At 35.2% G+C, this 22,178-nt stretch overlaps 4 protein-coding genes across 4 annotated transcripts; 3 read left to right on the top strand and 1 right to left on the bottom strand.

Moving 5' to 3' along the window:
- Window positions 1–882: 882 nt before the first annotated feature.
- On the bottom strand, window positions 883–4,458 carry LOC133679426 (protein XAP5 CIRCADIAN TIMEKEEPER-like). Its single transcript, XM_062102026.1, has 12 exons — window positions 4,156–4,458; window positions 3,959–4,024; window positions 3,773–3,837; window positions 3,576–3,688; window positions 2,877–2,955; window positions 2,665–2,741; window positions 2,518–2,579; window positions 2,256–2,387; window positions 2,098–2,151; window positions 1,591–1,656; window positions 1,386–1,460; window positions 883–1,190 (listed from the first exon to the last, which is right to left on the bottom strand). Exons 1-12 carry the CDS (start codon window positions 4,324–4,326, stop codon window positions 1,140–1,142), a joined length of 1,011 nt encoding a protein of 336 aa, XP_061958010.1. The 5' UTR covers window positions 4,327–4,458; the 3' UTR covers window positions 883–1,139.
- A 275-nt stretch (window positions 4,459–4,733) lies between these two features.
- On the top strand, window positions 4,734–7,280 carry LOC133679487 (transcription factor bHLH121-like). Its single transcript, XM_062102092.1, has 6 exons — window positions 4,734–5,005; window positions 5,192–5,304; window positions 5,877–6,004; window positions 6,086–6,565; window positions 6,682–6,866; window positions 7,039–7,280. The coding sequence occupies exons 1-5, from the start codon at window positions 4,926–4,928 to the stop codon at window positions 6,850–6,852; spliced, it is 972 nt and encodes a 323-aa protein (XP_061958076.1). The 5' UTR covers window positions 4,734–4,925; the 3' UTR covers window positions 6,853–6,866; window positions 7,039–7,280.
- Window positions 7,281–11,973: 4,693 nt separating this feature from the next.
- LOC133680550 (triosephosphate isomerase, chloroplastic-like) lies at window positions 11,974–15,365 on the top strand. The gene is made up of 9 exons (XM_062103563.1): window positions 11,974–12,321; window positions 12,709–12,735; window positions 13,018–13,087; window positions 13,400–13,523; window positions 13,964–14,048; window positions 14,155–14,287; window positions 14,384–14,557; window positions 14,950–15,032; window positions 15,180–15,365. Exons 1-9 carry the CDS (start codon window positions 12,124–12,126, stop codon window positions 15,234–15,236), a joined length of 951 nt encoding a protein of 316 aa, XP_061959547.1. The 5' UTR covers window positions 11,974–12,123; the 3' UTR covers window positions 15,237–15,365.
- A 1,141-nt stretch (window positions 15,366–16,506) lies between these two features.
- LOC133679805 (uncharacterized) lies at window positions 16,507–18,326 on the top strand. Its single transcript, XM_062102503.1, has 2 exons — window positions 16,507–16,751; window positions 17,933–18,326. Exons 1-2 carry the CDS (start codon window positions 16,694–16,696, stop codon window positions 18,241–18,243), a joined length of 369 nt encoding a protein of 122 aa, XP_061958487.1. The 5' UTR covers window positions 16,507–16,693; the 3' UTR covers window positions 18,244–18,326.
- Window positions 18,327–22,178: the final 3,852 nt, after the last annotated feature.

Genomic DNA, 22,178 nt, shown 5'->3' with positions numbered 1-22,178 from the left:
CGTGTGACATTGCATTTTTACCCCCAGTTTTCTTCTTCGTTTGGATTTTATGCCATATTTGTATAGCCTGGTTTTGTATTTTTTTTCTTTTATTCATAAAACAAAACTAAGAATTATTACCACTTCTACATTACAATTATATAAAAACAGATAGTACACATGTACTTTTCACTAAGAGACAATCGCACTGTGAAGTTTTTTCTGTGTTCTCATACTTTTTTTTATGAATATTCAATAAAAATAAAATATCTAATTTTTTTATTGCAATTTTTTTATATAAAATTTTCTCAAATCATTGCATATACCATAAAAAATTTTATTTTTTTATTAAGAGTTAATTTTACAGGTTCTTATATATATATATATATATAAAACATGATATGAATAAAAAGAACCAATAAAAAAACAAGTTTTTACTTGAGAAACTTTTGGCGAAAAATTATAAGAAAGAAACCATTTATCCGATACAATTATATCTCAAAAGTTTTTTGGAAAAAGAAATATTTTTAATATCAAAAACCACTTTGTTATGGCTTAATGAACATCCCTTAACTTATACAATTTTTTCTATTTTTTAATAAAAAAGAAGTTAAAATTGGATAAACACTATCTATTATTTGAGATGGAAACCCACAAACTAAATTTTTAATCGCCTGAGATCTGCGTTTTGAAATTTTGAAAGAGACGATCTCTGGCACGCACCAGGATCTACTTCTTGTATTGTAATAATGGAAGGAAATTATACCAATCCTAACCCCCACCCCCCCCTTTTTTTTAACACAACAACAATCCCAAGTCCTAACGTCATGTTACTGCAATTCTTTATTCTCTCCTTCAAACGAGATTTCAGCCAGCTATTTTTTTACTTCTTCGGAATTCATGGAGCAGGAAAATACTAACCATATTTATGAAAACTAAAAACAATAATAAATTCATGACTACATGTTGCAACTCCACACACTGGCTTCCAAATAATTAAACGAGAACTGCCACAGTGAGGTATTAAATATCTAACTCCAAATCTCAACTTACACAGCAGGTACTCAAGTTCAGCCCAAGAATTTGATAATAACTTCCACTTCTCCTTTTCCAAAACAAACTTTGGAAAAATGGCAGCAGCCATGTTAGGCTATATCCTATCAATCCCCGTGGATGGTGTAACGCTCCCACTTCTTTGTCGGATCATATATCTGCCACAACACAAATGAAAATGGTGAGAACTTAAGGTGAAAACTGATCCTTAAACCTGCCCCTGGCTCCACCACATTAGTGGCAGCTATCCCACAAACACCGTACAGAATGTGAAACATGAGTGCGGAAACAAAACATGCATACAAGTTATGTGCACATGCACACAAATAGAGAGAGAGAGATAGAGAGAGCACCTCCCATCTCGAAGCAGGAAAGATGTGTTTGTTCTTTTCATACCAGTGCCTCTCAACAACTTTACCAGCATGGGACTGTTCAAGAACAAAGACCAAATAAGCATGGCAGTTTAAGCAAGTATGTTTAAACAACATAATTAGGCGCATTATAAAGGGGGAAATCAATATAGAAACAACAAAAAGATGGTATCAAAAAACGACATACCTCATCCTTCTCTATGGTTGCATCAGCAATTGTTCGCACATCCTCGTGGACATCAAAGTGGAAGAGCTGGTCAAAGTGAAGGAATAAAACATAATAATTCAAATTAAGTTCGTGAAATAAACTTTATAACACTAGACACAAGCTTGACCGGGCTCAAGCTCTCCAGTTATGAGAAATTATACTAAGAAGAACTGGCAGTTCTTTTTTGAAAGCACCAACAATCTTAGTAAAAGAATCCTGGTTTGCAAGAAAAATGTGATTGAGTGGGCCAGGACCAACGTGCTTGCAGCACTTTCCCTGTTAGGTTTTTGTTAATGAAAAGAACAATTTCCAAAACCAACCATTAACTTGGTTTTTCAATTCTTATACGGTTCAAGTCAATACAAAAATAAGAAGGCAGGGAAAATATCAGTAATCAGATTGTCCAAATAGTCACCATGTCTAATTCTTCATTTTTTTCTTATTGGCTACACAATGGATAGTTAGAGAGTGGGAAATTTGCCTTACCGGTCCACTTTTTCCCCTTGCTTTGTTAATGATCAACTCATAGAAACTGTGTTGCTGAATTTCCACAGCCACAAAAAATGTTATAAATTTGTTAGCATGAATTCAAGATAGCAAGTGCAAAAATTGTAGTTGAAAGTTAAATTTAATAATTATCTCACATGAGGAATGATAAGATCCTCTTTCACATAAATCAAATTCTCCACAGAAGTAGTCCTAATTTCTCTGAACTCTGGCGCAAGTTGTTGCTGAACTCCCCGAAGAAACTCTCCTATGGCATCACCTTTACGAACCTAAAAGATAAAACAGTAAGCCAACGATGAATTAATAAGAAAAGGGATAAGAAAACATTTTACCAATACTGAGAAAAAAGAAATTGAAAGCATGTCAAAAGATTGAAAAGTAAAGTGAAGTCAAACTAACCTGGATCACTCTTCTATGGCCTGCTCCATCCCAGTAGCTGTAAGTGATTTCAAGGGGCTCATCTGAAACATTAGAGAAAATTGATTTGGCACAAAGTCTGTTTCAATGGATCCATGTTAAATAGAAGAGGTTCAGGAAAATAATTACTTTGAATCTGTTCCTGTTCACGAAGCCACTGTTTCCGCAGCCTTTCACGCTCAGCCTGCTCCTCTGCCTCTCGCTCACTGAAACAGCATCCTCAGCACCCCTAAGTTATATGTTAGTTCCAAGTCCATGCAAAAGCCTTTCAAAGTAGAAGGTGCATGGAGGGACAGGGAGAGGTAGAAAGAGGGAAGGAGGGTGAGGGAAAAATATTACACCTGTCAGGCAAAAAGCTTGTTTCGACAGTGGGATCTTTTCCAAATTTCCCCCGCACTAAATTCTTTGGCTCTGAGGTTTCTGCAGACAGCATTGATAAAAGAGAAGTGTTGAGGTTAAAACGTAAAAATTGTAGTACAGTTCCTATTGCTACTGAAAAGAAGGATACAAGTAAAATCAAACAAAGTTCATAGCAGCAGGGCAAAAAAAATTACAAAGTGCGTTCTGCATGGATAAGACAATCCAAATTTCTCACACACATAAAAAACAATGGCTACTCTATTGCTCCAGAATATTATTATTCATGTTCACTCCTTCTAAAAATAAACACAGGACCACAATTTAAATGCCAGGAGCAAGCACTTTCAACATACACAGTGTGATTTGATCATGATGAAAATTCAATGTAAGCCTTTTCAACCCATCTAAACAACCTGATTCCTTAACAGCTACCAATAAAATATAAGGTGAACTGTATGCTAAAAGACCGATAATAGGACAATCAACAACCAGTTAGAAAGGTCGATGCAGTACAACTTGACTGCAAATGTCCATTACAGACTTAGAATATGCAGCACTTCGATAGCGGACAATGCTCTAGTCGAAACAAAAGGCATTTTTTACCCAAAAATGCAGCCAACGCAAATCCAGATAATACACAAAGTAAATAGCTTACTACGCCAAATCATGTGATTTCTTACTGTTTTCACCATCCTCTTCGTCACTTCCATTCTCAAAATCATCCGCAAAAGACAACTTAGAACTCCCCTTAATCTTCCTCTTTTTACGCTTCTGCAACTGAAGATCCTCCTCCCTGGCAATACAAACATATCAATCTTCACTGACATTCATATTCAAAACCCAAAAAATAAAACAAAAACGCAGTAATCAAACTCACTCTTTCCGTAGCTTTTCTAGTTTCTCCTTCTCTTCTTCTTCAAACTTGGTCTGAATATTAACCCTCTGTATAAACCCACATCACAACAACAGCAACAACATTTCTCAAGCATCTCAACATTTTCATTAACATTAACAAAAGAGCGAAATTAAAAGGAAAAGAAAAGACAATAATAAACGTTATTACCTTCTCCACGTACTGTTCTCTTGTAACCAAACCCACAGTTTCCTTCTTAAATGCAGTCTCAAGAATCTAAAAGAACAAATTAAAACCAGATAATCATCAAAACAAACATCATTGCTGTTAACTAACAATTATTCAGCTAAAAATGATTAAAACCCTAAGAAATGAGATTTGTTTTTCAGGAAACCCTAGAAATTTACCTCGGAGGTACTTGACCCGAATTGGAGGAGACCAGGCTGGCCGTTATCGGAGGCAGACTTGGTTTTGAGCTCTTGGATTTTAAGGCGTTCAGCTTCTCTCTGCTTCTGTAACCGCCGTATCCTCACGCCGTCTTGGGCCGTGCCCACGTACCCGTCTCCCATGCCCGACATCTTCGCTTTTCGGGTTCTGTTTCTCAAAATACGGGTTTTTTTTTGGTTGAGAGAGAGTGAGATTAATAAACCGCCAAGCGATTTGGAATTTATTTTACATAGGGAGGTGAGGGTGATATGGTAGGTGGTGGTTTAATGTAGAGTTATACAGGAGTACTTGTTACCGTTTGATCATATGACTTTTGCTTCAGTTAAAGAACCTTTGGTTTCGATTATTTTTTAAAGTACCAAAAGACGACGTGTCGTATACTCAGACGACCCACGCGTACTGTGTGATCTATTAAAAAAAAAAACCTTTGCAATGACTCATCAGTCAAGCACTCAAGTCGCGGGTTGCTTTTGTGGTCCCCCCATCTAACCATTTATTTTGTCAATGCAAAATCCGGTTAGATGTCGAGCCGGCATGTGGGCTAAAAATACCTGCCCAGGCCTGTCCATTTTCAGTCGGGCCTAGACGGGTAGCACAACCCATGAACAGATCCAGTCAAGTGATTATCATTTAACTCTAATGAGTCTCATGTATGGTTTATTATTAATTCATAATACTTTGGAACAGCAGATAAGCTATTGATTATTTGGCGCTCTCTCAGAATCCACTAATGGATCCATTCACCGACTTCAATCCTCCTCCTGCTGTCCCGCGGCACGTGCCGTCGACTCACCCCGACCCGATATTTAGGTACTCTCTAAATAATCTTTATTCCAATTGACGAACTGTTGAAGCTGATTAACTAGGTTTTCTTTATTCAATTTGACGAACTGTTGAAGCTGGTTAACTAGGTTTTATTTGTTTTTGCTTGTTAATTTTTGCTTAATTGGAATATGTGCAATTGTGTTTGCTTTACTGCATTTTTATTTTTCGTAGCGAGGCAGAGCTTAAAGATAGTGTAGCTGCTAGGAAAATTCAAAAGGCGGACCGTGAAAAATTGAGGAGGGATAGATTGAATGAGCATTTTGTTGAATTGGGGAATACCCTAGGTAAATACTCAATGCTTTTGTATATTGTTCCTATAATTTTAATGAAAGTAACATGTCTTTTTATTACCGGATTTATTAAGTCTGTGAGTAGATTAGACACTTATTTTTGCCAAGATTAGTGATTGGATGGATACTGTATTGATTGATTTTGCAATGTAAGAGTTGCGTTATGTTTCCAAGACTTAGGATGGGTTTGAATTATGCATGTTGATCCCTGTCGATTTGAGCCAGACCCATTTTCTTATACTGTTTTGGAAGAAAGCTACTGATAGCTACAAGTTCTGAATCCTTCGCTTTTATTTACTTGTGTACTAGTTGTTGAATGTATTGCTTGCTTGTATTATGAAGATTGAGGGGTTGAACCTGGCACAGTTGGTCACCTTGCTCGTCTCCTTTTTCTAATGAAAGCAAAATTTGATATTATAGATCACTTAAAGGGTCTTTTAAATTGTAGATAAAATGTTTGTTAATTGGTTTATGATATTGAAGCATCAGATAATTACAATCAGAATTGGTTGTTAGTGGTATGTGGTTGTGTCCGTTTGATCTCCATGTGGTGATTTTGATTACAGATCCTGATAGACCCAAAAATGACAAAGCAACCATTCTAGCTGACACAGTTCAGCTGCTGAAGGATTTGAATTCAAAAGTTGACAAACTCAAGGCTGAGCATGCTGCATTGAGTGAAGAGTCTCGTGAGGTAATCTTTTAATTTCTGTAGTTTTTTAGTCATGATGATGATTGGCATAGTATGCTTAATCTTGCAATGTTTCACAAACAGCTGACGCTAGAAAAAAATGACCTTAGAGAAGAGAAGGCATCTCTTAAATCAGATGTTGAGAATCTTAATATTCAGTGTCAGCAACAGCTCAGGGCTACATACCCATGGGCTGCCATGGATCACTCGGTTATGATGGCCCCACCTTCCTATCCCTTTCCCATGCCAGTGCCAATGCCTCCCGGACCAATTCCAATGCATCCGTCCATGCAGCCATACCCCTTTTATGGAAATCAGAATCCTGCAGTCATTCATAACCCTTGTTCAACTTTTGTTCCTTACATAGCCCCTAATACCCTGTTTGATCAGCAGTCCGCCCAGCATGTTTCTTCTCTAGCACAGTCTGCTAGTCGATCCCACGTTTCAGTGAAACAGGATTCAAAGAATAAATCTTCAGGAGAGAGCAAGGTTGAGAAAAGCAAGGATTCTAATGATGTTACCACAGACCTGGAATTGAAGACTCCGGGATCTACAGCAGATCAGGTAAATTGCAGCAGCCTTTCAGATTAGTTATGACTTCTGAGAGACACAAGGAATTGGAAACGTCTTAGACTTCATTATTAGTATTTGTGTATTAATTAATATAATAATGTTTGCAGGACTTAACTTCAGTACAAAGAAAATCTAAAAAATCCATGGGGAAGGAAAGCAGTGTTACAAAAGAGAGTTCTTCAAGTAGATGTTCTTCTTCTCATAGTGTACAGGATAGTTCATCCAACAGTGTAGTTGGCAACACAAAGGTCGATGATCTAGACAAACGAGAGAATTGATGAGCAACGGGAGAGTTACGTTGTTTCCAAGTTCTGCATATTCATCATCCATTTCCATTTGTGATTTATTATATGCAATCTGCTTTATTCATTATTTTTTTTTTTCATTTCACTGCCCTATATACTAGTTTCTAATCCCTTCTGTATCTAATTGTCTCTGTACTGAGTCATTTTTTTTTATTGAAGGCTGGATGCTTACGTTAATTGAAGAAACTTCCAGGGACGGTGGTTGGGATCATGTTTGCCACCTTTTGTTTTTAAGGACAAGAACAATCCTTAAGTGCGGTTAAAACCAAATGTAAATGCAAGACCTCATTGATTGTAAGGAAGGCAAGTTTGCATGGTGGTTCATCACCCACGTCTGTATGTAAACGACTGTCATAAGAAATTATTTAATGAAGTGACGTGTGGATATTTAACGAAGTCAATTTTCTGTGTAATGATTCCAGCCCCATTGTACGTACATAGCAAGTAAATAGTTAAGAACAACTTTTTAATGAAGTCCAGTAGGATGAACAATATAATGTAGGGAAGTTTGGATATCGATCTCAATATGCAAAGATATTTGGTTACTGCCTCTGTTTTCATCTATTATACATTTTGTATCGCACTTTTGCAACATTGACCGATTCCTAATGTGATTGTCCTTGGATTTCCGATATTCTTGCATTGTCATGTGCACGCCTTTTGGCTTTGAACCAATGGAGTGGAGTGGTGACTAGGGTCTCAGCTAATGTTCTTAGCTTACTTGTATCTGTGATGCTCTAGTAATACAATCTAAGGTAAAGGGCATTGGATAAGATGGGCTGTCTGGGTTAGGGAGAATTGTAATGACATTTAATTATGGGCGGTGATACAAGCGCAGTGCTGGTGGTGCTGCAATCAGATTGCATGAGCAGACCTGAGACTTGAATGAAGAAAAAGATATTTGGGTTACCCTGTGTAAAAATCATGAAAGACCTGGTTTCAACTCTGCAAAAAATAAATAGCCCCTAAGTAGGGCTAATTCATAGAAAGGAAAGGGTCCGGCAGGTTTCAAGTCGGGATACTGCGTTGCAAACGGGCCCGAGGACCCGAGGACCGTAGTCTTTGTCGTCGAGTGCTGAAAAGGACTTCACTGGATGCTCACCTCAAATTTGCCGATATAGATGTGTCTTTGGTTAAACTTGAATATCCTAACCATTCCCGAGGAGGAGATTTGCTTGTCACTGTAACTAATATTCGAAGTTTGGAATCCCACCTGGCACTTTCAGAGAGGAAGGTCTCCTAAACAAAAATCTGAAACCCCAAATCTAAAATTGCTTTTATCAAAATTTAAAAATAAAAAATTTTGTTGCAAATTATTTTTTTAATGTTTTTTTAATCGTTTTAATATACTATATAAAAAATGAATTTTAAAAATTAAAAAATATATATTATTTTAATAATTTTCAAATAAAAAATACTTTAAAAAATAACTTTTACCATTCTCAACTATGTAATGCCAGAATTAATTCTGCTTCCACCATTGTCACTTTTCAAGTGCAATCAGGAGCGGCATATGTTGGCTGGTTTAAGGTTGATAAGAATTTTTGGCAAAATTATAAGTAATATCTATTAAAATATTTAAGAAATATTTTATTATTGGTTTTTTATGTATGTATAACAAGTGAGGTCTTGACAATCTTTATTTTGTAATTGGATTCTTTTATTAAATGAGGGTAATTTTCAGTTCATAAAATATAATCAGTAAGTATACATTATCTATTTTTTAATTTTTTTATTAAACAGAGTACTCGAATCATTGCCCAAGTGGTTCTTAACCTACGACCGGTTCTGTTTGTTCATGGTTAGTTGAAGTCGTTGTCTGAAATCTATTTACTCAGTGGACCACTTATCTTATCTTAGCCATCTTTAATGTTGGAGAAGAATACACACTTGGAGAAGAATACACACTGACCGGATTAGATCTTTTTGCCATTAACGTGCAGAAAAGAATGCTTGAGCTGAGGGAGTGGTGGGAATGACGCCTGGTTTGATATCTTCCATTTTGTCACTGCCAGTTATTACCAATGTTTGTTTAGGATTCTGTTTTCAGTTTGGACTTTTTTGTCGAGAAATTGCTTGAAGCAGAGACAAAAAAAGGAGGCTAATGTGATCTCATTGTCTCAACCGTCACAACTGTTTTTCTTGGATTTGGACATCGTTTGAAAACTGGTATAAACTGTATTTAAAAAAAAATTTAAATTTTTTTTTAATTAAAATTTAATATGTTTTAATATACTAATATCAAAAATAATTTTTTAAAAAAAAAATTATTAATATATATTTTAACACCAAAAATTATTTAAAAAATCATTACAACCACACTATGCTAAAATTACCGGAATTCAATGAGGATAGGCTGGTTTCCCCTTTTTTTCCGCTAACATGACATCTCCATCAAGTGGCAGGACCTTCTTGGATTCCGCTAATACTTTGATATTAGGATTATCTCACAATCTTGTCTCGTACCTCAGTATGATAGCACTGTTAGCATCTAATTTTAAATAAAAAGGACAAGAAAACACTCTTAATCCTTGCTATCTGGATTTTTATGTCTCCAAATAATAACTAAAAAGTTTTTTTCAGTCTTGATGATGAAAAAAACATAACTAAATGATTTTGATGAGTTTTAAGATCCAAAATATTTAAGAATAAGATTGATGTGTTGGATAATTGATTGATTTTTTAATTCAAGTAGTTTGGTTTATTTTTTATAGTCATGGTATTTGATGATTTGATATAAAAAACCTAGAAGATTGGTAACGGGTGATATATAATGTCTGATAAATTAGGCACCCGATAACTGTTATAATAATAAGCAGTATCTGGAAAGCCAAGTAAACGTGAGCACAGTAATGGTAGTACGTGGTGTATGGCAAGCCAAGTAATCAGTATCTGCTATATACAAAAGGTTAAATTTGATGGACATGTGGACTTTTTAATAGTAAAGTCAATAACTTTATAAAAAGAGAAAATGCAACAATATTATAAAGAGAAATGTTTTTGAAAATGTATATACAGTAGAAAACGAAGAGATTATGAAGGTTTCATAATGTAATTATAACTTATAAATCTTATCTTTTCATGAAGATAAGAGTTTGGAGTATTATTTCACATATGTGGTATTTTAAGTTGTATTCAACTTAAAATAATATGTATTAGACCAGTATAGGATATTGAGGGACCTATATGAGGTCTTGAAAAAATCCATGGTGAATTATAAGCTTGGAGTGCACTCCCGAGCCCATGAGGGTGCTGAGATGCACGCTCAACATGAGCTCTGGTTTTTTATCGAAGTACATTTCATATAGAAAGTTAAGTTCAGGCTATCACATCAAAGTTTATTTTTTTTTGACCTCTTGTTATAATTTGAGCTTGATATGTTAAGCCCAAGTTTAATAAATATTTTTATTAAATTTATTTTGATATAATGTTTTGAATTTATTTATCAAGTCTATTTTGTTTGGATAAATCTTATTCAACCTTTACATCCATTTATCGAATCTTAAGACCGTCTTAATCAGAGAGAGGAAAAAACAAACCTTAAGACTGGTTTGTGTATGTGTGTGGTATAATCATGGATGAAATATCCACGTGTACGGTACCAGAGGCCTTCACCACAGATTCTCATTTAGACCCACCGCGTTTTATCCATTGCATATCCTTTCCTTTTCTCCGTTAAACCACGTGGCAGAAGGAAAGACGCTCAGTGGCGAAGAGTAAGCAAATATCATATACGACTGGTGAAGATGAGAAACGACGTCGCTATGGCTGCTAAGACACGCAGTAGACTCGTAGTCGTTTCTTAAAAGTTTCTTACCTGGCCAATAATGCCTTCTCAGGGATACCTCCAATTCCAAATGTGAAAAGCTTCGATATTTTTTGGTTATGGTTAGCTTAACCCCGCGCACTCCAAGCGCGTGAAACATTTCAACAATCAAAAAATTATTATTACTTCAATTACTTGTCTAAGAAACCGTTTGACCGCGTTCCTGAAGAATTCAATTTTTTAAAAAAATTTAATATAATTTATATATTTTGAATAGTTTTAATGTATGATGTTAAAAATAATTTTTAAAAAATAAAAAAAAATCATTGGCATGCATTTCAACACGAAAAGTTATTTAAAAAGCAATCGTAATTATATTGCCAAACATAGTGTAAATCCGCTCGGCCGCGTTTCTAATTTTTTTTATTTTTCTTAGTTTAAATTATTCTTTTTATATTTTTAAATTATTTTAATATAAAAAATAAATTTTTAAAAATAAAAAATAATTTTGATGTATTTTTAAATATAAAACATTTTAAAAATCAACTTCAGTCACACTATAAAACAAGCTCTTTATAAAAAAAAAACTCGTGAATACCATATTCTAATTCTTTATTTTCTTTAATGCAATGATAAAATTCAAATAAAATCCTAATTATTTGAAAAGGGTTACAGGAAAATATTTATTAAAATAAAACTAAATATACTCATAATAAAAGATAAATATTATTTATTTGAAAATATTGAGGGATGATGATGCTACTCCACTAATTTATAATATTTGCTTACTAAATTAGATTTAATATATTTAGAATAATATTTTTTTGAAACAATCATTAATAAAAAAATAGCAAAAATCATTTTATCCTAGAAGTCCAATTAATAAAGTAGATGTTTTGACGGACAGTAAAGGTTACTTTTTAAATATTTTTTTATTTGAAAATAATATTTTTTTTTATTTTTAATATTAATATATTAGAAAAACAACTTAAAAAAATTAAAATTTTTAAAAACCATAGTTGGGTAGCGCTATCAACCACCTTTATAGTATGTTTGATAGTGTGGTAGCGGTTGTTTTTCAAATGATTTTTCGTGCTGAAATATATGCCAGTGATTTTTTTTAAAAAAAACTATTTTTAATATCAGTATATCAAAATAATTTAAAAATATAAATCAAATTAAATTTTTTTTTGTAAAAATTAAAATTTTTAAAAACATGATTCCATCGCGGAGAAGTAAGGAGAGGAAAAGGTATAAAACCCGCACGCTCTGGAAAGTCGCGTGCAGCGAACAACCATCCACCTCACAACAAACGATAAACCCACGAACACAAAGCATAAACACAACAACCACAGCTTCAAACCTGCCTGCTTGCCTCTTTCTCTTCCCATTCCGCTCTATCACTCCCAGCAAACAGTTACAGAACAGTTTTTTTTTTTTTTTAAAAAAATAATCCAAAAAGCTTGACTTTAGCAGCCATGGCAATGCTCTCCACCTCACTTTCCGGTCCAAAATCCGCCACTTCGTATTGCGCACCTGAGTTCTCCGGTCTTCGCCGTTTATGTCCAAACAGCAACAACAACAACAACAGCAATTCTCATTCCCAGTCTTTTCTTCGCTTCTGTTCTCCCCGAAAACCTCTTAAAAGCGTTGTTGCCATGGCTGGCACTGGAACGGTGCGTTTTTAACTTTTCTTTTTCCACATCTTGCTTCTTTACCCAATGCCCCTGTCTCCTCTAGATTTCGCTTCATTAACTATCAATAATATTTATAACCTTTACCTTATTTATTTATTTATTCCTTTTCATTTTTCGGTTGGCAGTAGGTGAGGTTACTGTATAGTCTTTGCTATATTGTTGTCTGAGAATACTAAAATCGAAGTTTTTTTTTTTAATTAATGGAAATTTGACTGTTTAGCATAAAAAGAGTGTTGGTTCTCTCTATGAAACTCTTCACTTTTTTATATACTTTCTTTTTTATGATCTTCCATATTTTTTTTTAGCATGATAGATTCTTCCACTTGATCATTGGTTAATTGATTTTCCTATTTCTCATGCTTGCAGTTCTTTGTTGGAGGAAATTGGAAATGTGTAAGTACTTCCCTTTTCTACTTTCTCACTGATTTCTTGTTTTTATCTCTTTTTTCTCAATTTTCACCATTAATTCTTCTTATGGTCACTAATTAAATTGGAAATGCCCTTGCTTATTAAAAAAGAAAAAAAGGGCACTGTTTAAATTCTTATGCCTTTGTTTGTAGTTTGGACATTGTTCTGCCAGTGTCTTTTATGCCATGAGATAAATAGGTACTGGATGACTTCTTAGATTTTTAATTTTTATTCTGATCCAGTTTTCGTCTTTGTTTCTGTATTCAGAATGGAACAAAAGAATCCATTACCAAGCTTGTTTCAGACTTGAACAGCACGAAGCTGGAGTCTGATGTTGGTGAGTTAATGTTTTCTTGTGTTTTAGGAATTTATCTGCTGTTTGCTATCAAGTCGGGCATTCATTTCTTATTGTTGTTTAGACTAACTTGTACCGTCAATGGACTCACATTTCAAGTTGTACCGTAGTTTTCAAACTTATTTAGACATGGGGTTTTGATGGTGGTGAGTGTGCCCCTTTGTTCTTGGTAGGGAGGGGATCTCTATATCATGGAATCTATATAATGTTCTTTTATATTTTTTTTTCAAGGAAAAAATTTAATCTAGCTGTTAAAAGGTTCTTAGGTTTTCATTTTTACTGTGAGTTGTGCAGATGTTGTTGTAGCACCTCCCTTTGTTTACATCGATCAGGTGAAGTCTTCCTTAACTGACAGAATTGAGATAGCAGCTCAAAACTCTTGGGTCAGTAAAGGTGGGGCTTTCACAGGAGAAATCAGGTCTGCTAGCCCACTCCTCTCCCAATTATCACTTTGTTTGAATGGGGTGGCAACTGGCACTCAATTCGTTTAAAATACCAATGAAACCAACTTTATGGTAAAAAAAACCTTTTTAGCGCTTTGTGTTTAACAAATTAAATGCATGGGTGATTAATGGCACTCTGCTCCATGATTTTTGGGCATGGTCGGACATCTCATCCAAGAGAAATTCTTTTTGAGTCCATCATTCATACATTCATTGTTCTAGGCTACATTCATCAAGTGCAAGTTAAGTTTAGCTCACTCACATCCCTGAGGTTTTCTTACCACAGTGCTAATTCTGAATGGAGCAGGAATTATAAGCAATGGTTATTCTGTTCTATAGCTTAAACCTATATGAGGCTTCTATGCTATTGCTCTTCTCCCGGTGACTTCAAAATGATTCTTTAATTTATTTGCAGTGTGGAACAATTGAAAGATATTGGCTGCAAGTGGGTTATTCTTGGGCATTCTGAGCGTAGGCATGTAATTGGTGAAGACAATCAGGTGAAAATTTAAAGTACTTAGTTTTCCAGGGGTTGTAAGGGGATAATAATTCCTTTTGCTACTATGTGATATATGTAGAACCTCACAGAAATTTTGCTAACTTCAGTTTATAGGAAAGAAGGCAGCTTATGCCTTAAGCCAGGGTCTTGGGGTAATTGCTTGTATTGGTGAACTGCTAGAAGAAAGAGAAGCAGGGAAAACTTTTGATGTTTGTTATCAGCAACTGAAGGCATTTGCAGGTTATTGCTGATGTTTCTTTCTCTTGAAATATGAGATGTTAGATTAAAATGTTACAACTATGTCCTAACATCAGTAGTGTCATTACCTACCTGTAGATGCTGTGCCCAGCTGGGATAATGTTGTTATTGCATATGAACCTGTGTGGGCTATTGGTACTGGTGTAGTGGCCACACCTGTGCAGGCTCAGGAAGTGCATGTAGCTATCCGTGATTGGCTTAAAAACAATGTCTCGGCAGAAGTTGCATCAAAAACACGTATTATCTATGGAGGTACTTCACTTTGTCTATGTAGAAATTTTACCTGTCAGTTCTCTTGCTTAGATTATGGAAAATATGTATGAACTTGCAAATGAATAGGTATAAGGAGCTTTTCTTCTTCACCTTTTCCTACTAGACTATGGCAAAAGGGGGCAGTATCATAATCTGCAGGGTTGGATTGGCTATGTTGGTTCTAATTGGAGGCTAATCCATACCAATGTTCAGTTGTGAACCATTGTCATAAAGTCATGTTAATGGTTTGGCTCACTGTTTGTCACCACTTATAAACTGTTACTTAGGTTTGAATGTATCAGTTCTTCTGATCTTCTCAAAATAGCCTGCTTCTGCAGATCTTGTTCACTTGTGTTGCTCATAATCTAATTACAACTGAATTTCCTTTTCAGGATCTGTAAATGGAGGCAATTGTGCTGAACTTGCGAAGCAAGAAGATATTGATGGTTTCCTTGTTGGGGGTGCATCCTTGAAGGTATACTTCTGCCACTAACCATTTGCTTCAAAATTTAATTATCACAATGAAAAACATGTCTTGCAGTCATTAAAGTACCTAGTATACTCTCCATCACATTGAATTTGGTAGGTATTTGCAATGATACTGCAATTTTCCGTAATGCAGGGCCCCGAGTTTGCTACCATTGTCAATTCTGTAACATTCAAGAAAGTTGCTGCTTAATTCTATGAAGTTGAGTTGGTATTGGAAACATTAGCAAATAAAGGGCAAAAAGGAGCTGCTTCAGTTTGAAGCTTACTGTAACCAACCCATGAGTTAGTCTTATTAAATGGAGTTTTGATGATTTATCCATTTTTTTTTCCCAATCCTAAAAAGAAACAAGCCCCTTCGCTTTAGCTTTCATTTGAAAAGGCATAAAACATAAATCAGGTTGATGCTTGTGATCTCGATGAAGCCCCCTTATCTTTTGGTACAATTTCTTCTTTTCGTGATTTCTTTTTGATGTGCAAAGTAGTCCTAGGAACTCAAATGCTGAATGCTGACCAGCATTTGCCATATGTGTCTGTCTTCGGCTCAGCAGGTATAAAAAAGACAGATATGCTTGAAGACAGCAGGTATTTAACCAGCCAGCATGTTCGTAACACGCGTTCATTACCTAGAACAATTCCCCTGGCTGAACATTACCTGTATAGCAAAAAGAACTGCTGAAATGGCCACAGCACTATGCAACGCTCGTGTTCCTTGTACTATAAATGTAGTAAGACCTTGAATTGAAAGAAGAAGAAATTGAAAAGCAGACTGTTCGGCTGGCATTAATCAAGAATCCAGTACATGTGATTAATTTATATAATAAGCTTCACTAATTTATATATTCTTGGAGGCTTATTCTACGGTTCTAACCCAGGTAAAGAACGGGAAAACTTGTTTCCTTTAAATTATCGTTTAGTGGGTTCAAACCCAAGTAATGAAAGTGCATTTTTTTTCTTTCGTGGAGGCTTTAGTTTGGCAGATTCATGTGCTAGTGAGTATGAGTATAATTATGGTTGTTTTTAAAATGTTTTTTATTTAGAAAAATATATTAATAATATTTTTTTATTTTTAAAAAATTATTTTTAAGATTAGCATATTAAACATAAAAAATATATTAATTTAAAAAAATATATATTTTTTTTAAAATGCTTTTTAAACGAGATTAAAAGAGTTTTTTACTTAATTCTCTTACTCGTGTTCGCTGGAGAAATCTTTAAAATCACGACGGGGTAGAGAAAGAATTAACCATTAATGTGGTATTATCATTGTTCACTGATGTGGAAATGGAAAAAATATATATAAAAACGTCTTCTTTGTTTAAAACCATCTATGAACAATGGACCCACGAGGGAAAAATATATAAAAAAGGGCGAGCACTGATAATTTTATAAGAAAAATGTAGTCGAAAAAGAAAAATCAACATCAGGCTTTATTGGTGTTGTGACTATCTTGGAAGGCGGGACCAATGGAGGAGTAAATATATTCAACATCAGCTCTTATGGTCATAGCATAATTATCCTGGCTGGTTACTTTTAGAATAAAAAAGTAGCTGAGCATGCACTGTCTTGCTAGCAAGGCCGTCAGGGAGAAGAGGTTCCTTCCCCTCCAGAACACAAACCAGGAATCGAGAAGAGGAGATTACAAAGCCCATGGCAGGTCCCATCAAAGCTTTTGCTGCGACTCTTGTTTTATGCCTACTTACCAGAGGTAAGAAAGCTATCTTTTTTGTCTCCATAATCTATCTTTTCCTGCTCAGATACATGTTTCTCTCTCTTTTTTACTATCAATTTTTTTTTTTTTAAAAAAGGAATAGAATTCGGCTGTGTTATGAACACATGCTGTTCTTCGGTAAATCTATGAGCTGATTTCATGATTTCTTGGAAAAGGGCGATGTCCTCTCTCTTGCTATAGGTTTTTTTTTTGGTCAAGTGATAGAATATATATATAAGTTTTTTTTTTGCCCTTTTTGGTATCGGTAATTGCTATATAACAATTTGAAACTATGAAATCAATCATGAACATTTTTCCTCGAGATCAAAGGTGAATATGCTTCAATGATTGGATTCTAAGCATGTCCAAGACCAATTAGATTTATTATGGATGTAAATAATTTATATGTGATCTCACTTTATAATTTAGTAAATTAATATAGATAATAAGATATAGTTTGATTAATATTATCTTAAAAGAAATAAAAGGACCAAGTCACTTGTCTTTGAATTTTAAAACAATAAAAATTCACTCTAAAATAAATATTTATTTTATATCTTTATCTCCGTCTCTCGTTAATATATTTGCCTCTCTCTCCTGGATCACTAATAAAATACAATTATATTATAGTACTACAGTATCATCATGTAGTGTAGTCTATCAAAAAATATAATCCTGATTTCAGATTGAAGAATCTTGTTTCTGGTTATTTATGGTGTGTTTCACATTGTAGTCAAAATACAATTTGCCTAAAATTTGATTTTTTTTTACTTAAATTATTTTTTAATATTCTTAAATTGTTTTGATTTACTAATGTGTAAATTTTAAAAAATATAAAAAAATATTATTTTGATGTATTTTTTTTAAAAAATACTAGAACAAAAAATCAATCTTAGTTCCAGATTTTCTATTCCTTCTGTATCTAAAGCAATCTTATTATGGTGCTATATCAGCATCTCGTCCAAAAAATCTAATCCCACAGAAGAATGTCAAAACCCATCTCACTTGTTGATTGATTAAATCAGTTGGGTCCATATAGATTATGATTACATGAGTTTAGTGGGGGGGCTTGTTTTTCTTAAAACTGTCTTGCAAATTGGCATTGCTCTTCACTTGTGAGGTGGTTTGAAGAAAACTTCTTACTTTTGGTTTCCAATGTTGCTGTAATGAAAATACAGGATCATGTGATTGCTCATTGAACAACATCACCATTGGGACAGTCCGAAGTGAGAGAGAAATAAGTGGTCAGGCAGAATGGAATGTGACTGTGGTAAACAACTGCCAATGTGCTCAAAGCGAAATACAGTTGTCTTGCATGGGGTTTCAAACAGTGGAAAATATTGACCCATCAATCCTTTCGAAGCAAGGTGATACCTGCCTGCTCATCAATGGCAGTTCCCTGGAGGCATCAGCTTCTGTCAACTTCTCCTATGCTTGGGATCCTCCTTTTCTGTTGTTGCCACTGGGCTCTGTTATCCATGGCTGTTAACCCTGGAGTATCTTTTTCGCTGTCATTTTTTTATAACTACACAATCTCCTCAATGAAAAAGGGATTTTAATGTGGTTATTATATATTTGATGTTCTTGGTCAAGGTAATTGAGGTGATGCCCTTCATGTTGTGCATGACTGTCGCCTGCAACATCTTCGAATTTCGACCTAGCCCAGAATGGTGGTCTGAAGTTTCTAGACAGGCCCATTGGCCCTTTCTTCCGTGTAGAAATAGCAATCACATTTTCTTCTCCAAGGTGGTTCAAAACCTTTTTTATCAAACACTTGAGTGCGCAGGACCAAAGAAGAAGTTCTTTGAGGATTCTACACTCAAAGCACAAAATTCCATAGCCAACTTTGATATTAAAGCAAACGAAGCCCGTCACCCCCTTGCATCAACAAGATTCTTTACTGAATTGCTTGAATTTAGAGATAAGAGAGAGAGGAAAAAAAAAAAAAACAAGAAGAGATGGAGTGGTTCTATCCTAAGAGAAGGGGTCCTGAGTGGAAACAAGGGTGGACGGGCCAGACCATGGGCTCAGTGTCTTCGCCACCACTCCCCTTGCTAGCTATTTTTGGCATTGTCATTTCCCTGTTATGGCTCTCCCATTACACGGGCTATAAGGCTCAGTTGCACCACTCTGCAATCAACCTCCAAATATTCCTTGTCTTGCTGCCTATCCTCCTGATTTTATTCATGGCTTCATATTCTACTAATTGGTTGCTCTACTATCGGCTCAGAAGTTCACAGCATGATTCAGATCCACGTTCCTCAGGCTCCTTTCCTTGGGGTATTGCCATTTTTGTGGTGGTGCTTTTAATGTTGCTCTCTTATCGATCTACATTTCATTCCAAATGGTTTGGACCTCTTCAGGGGTCAGATTAATTTGTTTTATTAGTATAAATCAGCGAAAAGATAAGGACAAACTCTGCTTAATGTTTGTTAATTACAACGTTAAAGATATACGGATGTGCATATCTTAGCTTATAATCATCGAATCTTTTGAGTTTCTTTGTCAAGCAATCCTCTCTTTTTTTTTTGGCAACAAGCTTTGTATTATACGGTTTTTGCTTACTGTTGTGAGCAAAATGTTCAATGCATCTCTGAAGTCCAACTCAATCAAAATCAACAGTCTGGTCAGGATTACTGTTTGTTCCTCTGGTTTAAAAAGGGCGGCAGCAACTGAATCACCGGCATGCTCTGCACTTCACTTCTCTGCCATGCCCACGACCGTTCATTGCAACATTTGGTATGGACAAACACATGAAAACAAGTCTGTCGACGAGGCCAAGATGACTTCTGTAGCATGGGAAATGGTAAATCTGTAAGATTTGAATATGAAGAATCGCAGACAAACATCAATCATTATATTCAATTATGCTTTACGTGTGTTCCCATATGAAAGGGGGTTGAATGAATCAAAGTCCTTTCCAAGCCCTAGCTTTCAGGCTTAGGATAAGAGAAGACGCCTTATGGCCATTCAATCAAAACTGATAAGGCCAAGAAACTGTCACTGCAGAGCTAGACCCCACAAGCATGTTTGATGATTTTTTCTTGCAAAAGGCTTGATTAACATCAGACCAAGAAGGCAGTTGTAGGATTGGATGATTAAATAAACAATTGGTGTTTTGTCACAAATGAAGAACTGTTCTTCCACCACCCAATCACAACTAACAAAATTTACAAGAATATAAATATGGTGTGCTTCTTCATCGATCAAACTTGCTTTTTTGGTTTATACTTCAATAATTTATTGAGAGATAACTGGGGTATAAATGTGTTTTAAACCAATCCTACCCCTGGTTTGATATCTTAACATGTCCCAGAACTCCTTTGCGAATTGTCTATCACCTTCTGCTAGTTGATCTTTTGAATAAGATTGGGGGGATTGATTCTCTTAAGACAAGACTACTGAGGTGATACATGAAGTCGGCCTGTTGGTAATCACACTAGGACTGCATTATAGTTAAATAGTGAGAGATCTTAAACAAGTGTTGCTTTTAGCTAGCCATTTGGGTATAGACAGTGACATCTGCAAATGGATTGGATCCTCATAGAGTTCGTAACTTCTGGAACTCATGAATATTCAGTGGACATAGAATTACATTGATCTTGCCTCCTTGCTTGGCAGATTACTTTATTATTTGTTCTATGAGGTGATGATTTCTGAGAACAAGACAAATTTGACTGATGCCCACTTGACTTTAGATTCAGGTGAGTGTCTTAGAGATAACTTGTCTTTTGTAAGTTACTACTAGTCTTAATCAATCAAGCAAAGTTAATATCCGCATCCTCGCCGGTGAAGTAAATCATCGCACCTACGGTCCAACCAATTGGGAGAGAATCAATAGATTCCTTTTCGGGAACGATTCATCCTTTCCCGAACGCAGCATACAACTCTCCGGTGTACTGCGCTCTCCAAGTGTGCTTGTTCCCCCCTTCTTCCTTACCATGGCAAGTCTTTTTGAAATAACTCCGATGAGAAGAAAAAAGAAGGCTAAAATAAACCGAGAAAACGTAACTTATCTTCAAGGTTTCTGCTGAGGTACTAGGAGAGTTTATGCGAGAAAAGGAAACTCATTTCAATTTTCAAGTGAAGTTTACCTTTTGAGCCAGGACAAGTACAGTTCTATCACTTACTTCCCCAGCAAACTGAAACTCCATTTTCTCAGCATCCAAACAGAAATATTCTGTAGGCAGAGTGGCTTTAGATCATTTTAATCAAGATTCTAACTTGAGCTAAATAAAGAGCGTATACAAATTTGACATAGCCCAAATAAGCTACTGAAGAAAAGACAACTTCATTAACATCTGATCCACCAAAGAAAAATCCAACAAGACATGAATACTCAAACCACAATCACATATCTTAATGCACACACACATATATACATATAAACACAAACACATGCACACATAACGGTTACATATATTACTCTATTTCAAACTCTAAACTGTCTTTCAAACATAAACCAAGTTACCAAAGCGATGGAACAAAACTATTCTTCAATCTATGCTAACTAGTACAGCATCAAAAAAGCCAGCTGTCAAGAAAGGTAGATTGAAACCGCACCAAAACAAGAAGCAATACAATGAAAGCAGCCACACCCCATGGAGAGCTCCCTTCTGATGGCTGCTGGTGTGCTCTCCGGCTCCTGTCCCACGGTGTCATGAACCAACGAACTATGGCTATTAGCACTAATGGTACAACCACGATGAGCCAACTCCCTTCTTTCTCAGCAGTCTCCACAATGTCTTCATGGTGCAAGTACCAAGATATCCAGAAAAAGAATGATATCACTGCAAAGATGAAGAGAACTGGATATGGTAGAGGATTTAGAGTGAAAGCATCATGGATGATGTCACTTCTTCTCCTGTTGTCGTACATCGCTGCTTTCTTTTCCTTGGTATGGAGATGTTTACAAAAGTTGTATTTATAGCAAAGAAAGTGTCTGATAGTTGTATTGGGACTTTCCGAGCCGCTGATGTGTGCTGATTTGATGGGTTTGACAATTGGTTAAATGATCAATGGTGCAGATTTTAAATTTGTCTACCCAAACTTTATTTTAAAAAGTCTAGTGTGTGTTAACTTTTGTTTTTATTTTTGTGTTTTTTTTTAAATATATATTTTTTAAGATTTTTTGAATTACTTTAATATATTTTCAAAAAGATATTTTTTAAAATTACCACGTATTCAATTCATGTCGGCAGTAGAAATATCATCAAAGCATAAAGCATAATGCACCCTCTTTGAGAAATTACATTAAAGCCCTCTTAACAAATGACACGCTACTCACCCACTAGGCACGGTGATCAAACTAAAATGCATTTCAAGAAATTCACTAGGTTTTTTTTTTTAATCGTCTTAGGCTGCAAATCAGATTTATTTTTTTATAATTTTATAAAAAATATAAAACTTTGAAAGTCAAAAGAT

Source organism: Populus nigra, chromosome 19 (assembly GCF_951802175.1).
Source record: "Populus nigra chromosome 19, ddPopNigr1.1, whole genome shotgun sequence".
Taxonomy (NCBI): domain Eukaryota; kingdom Viridiplantae; phylum Streptophyta; class Magnoliopsida; order Malpighiales; family Salicaceae; genus Populus; species Populus nigra.
Note: the sequence above shows the minus strand (reverse complement) of the source record. Positions and strands in the feature narration are given on the sequence as shown.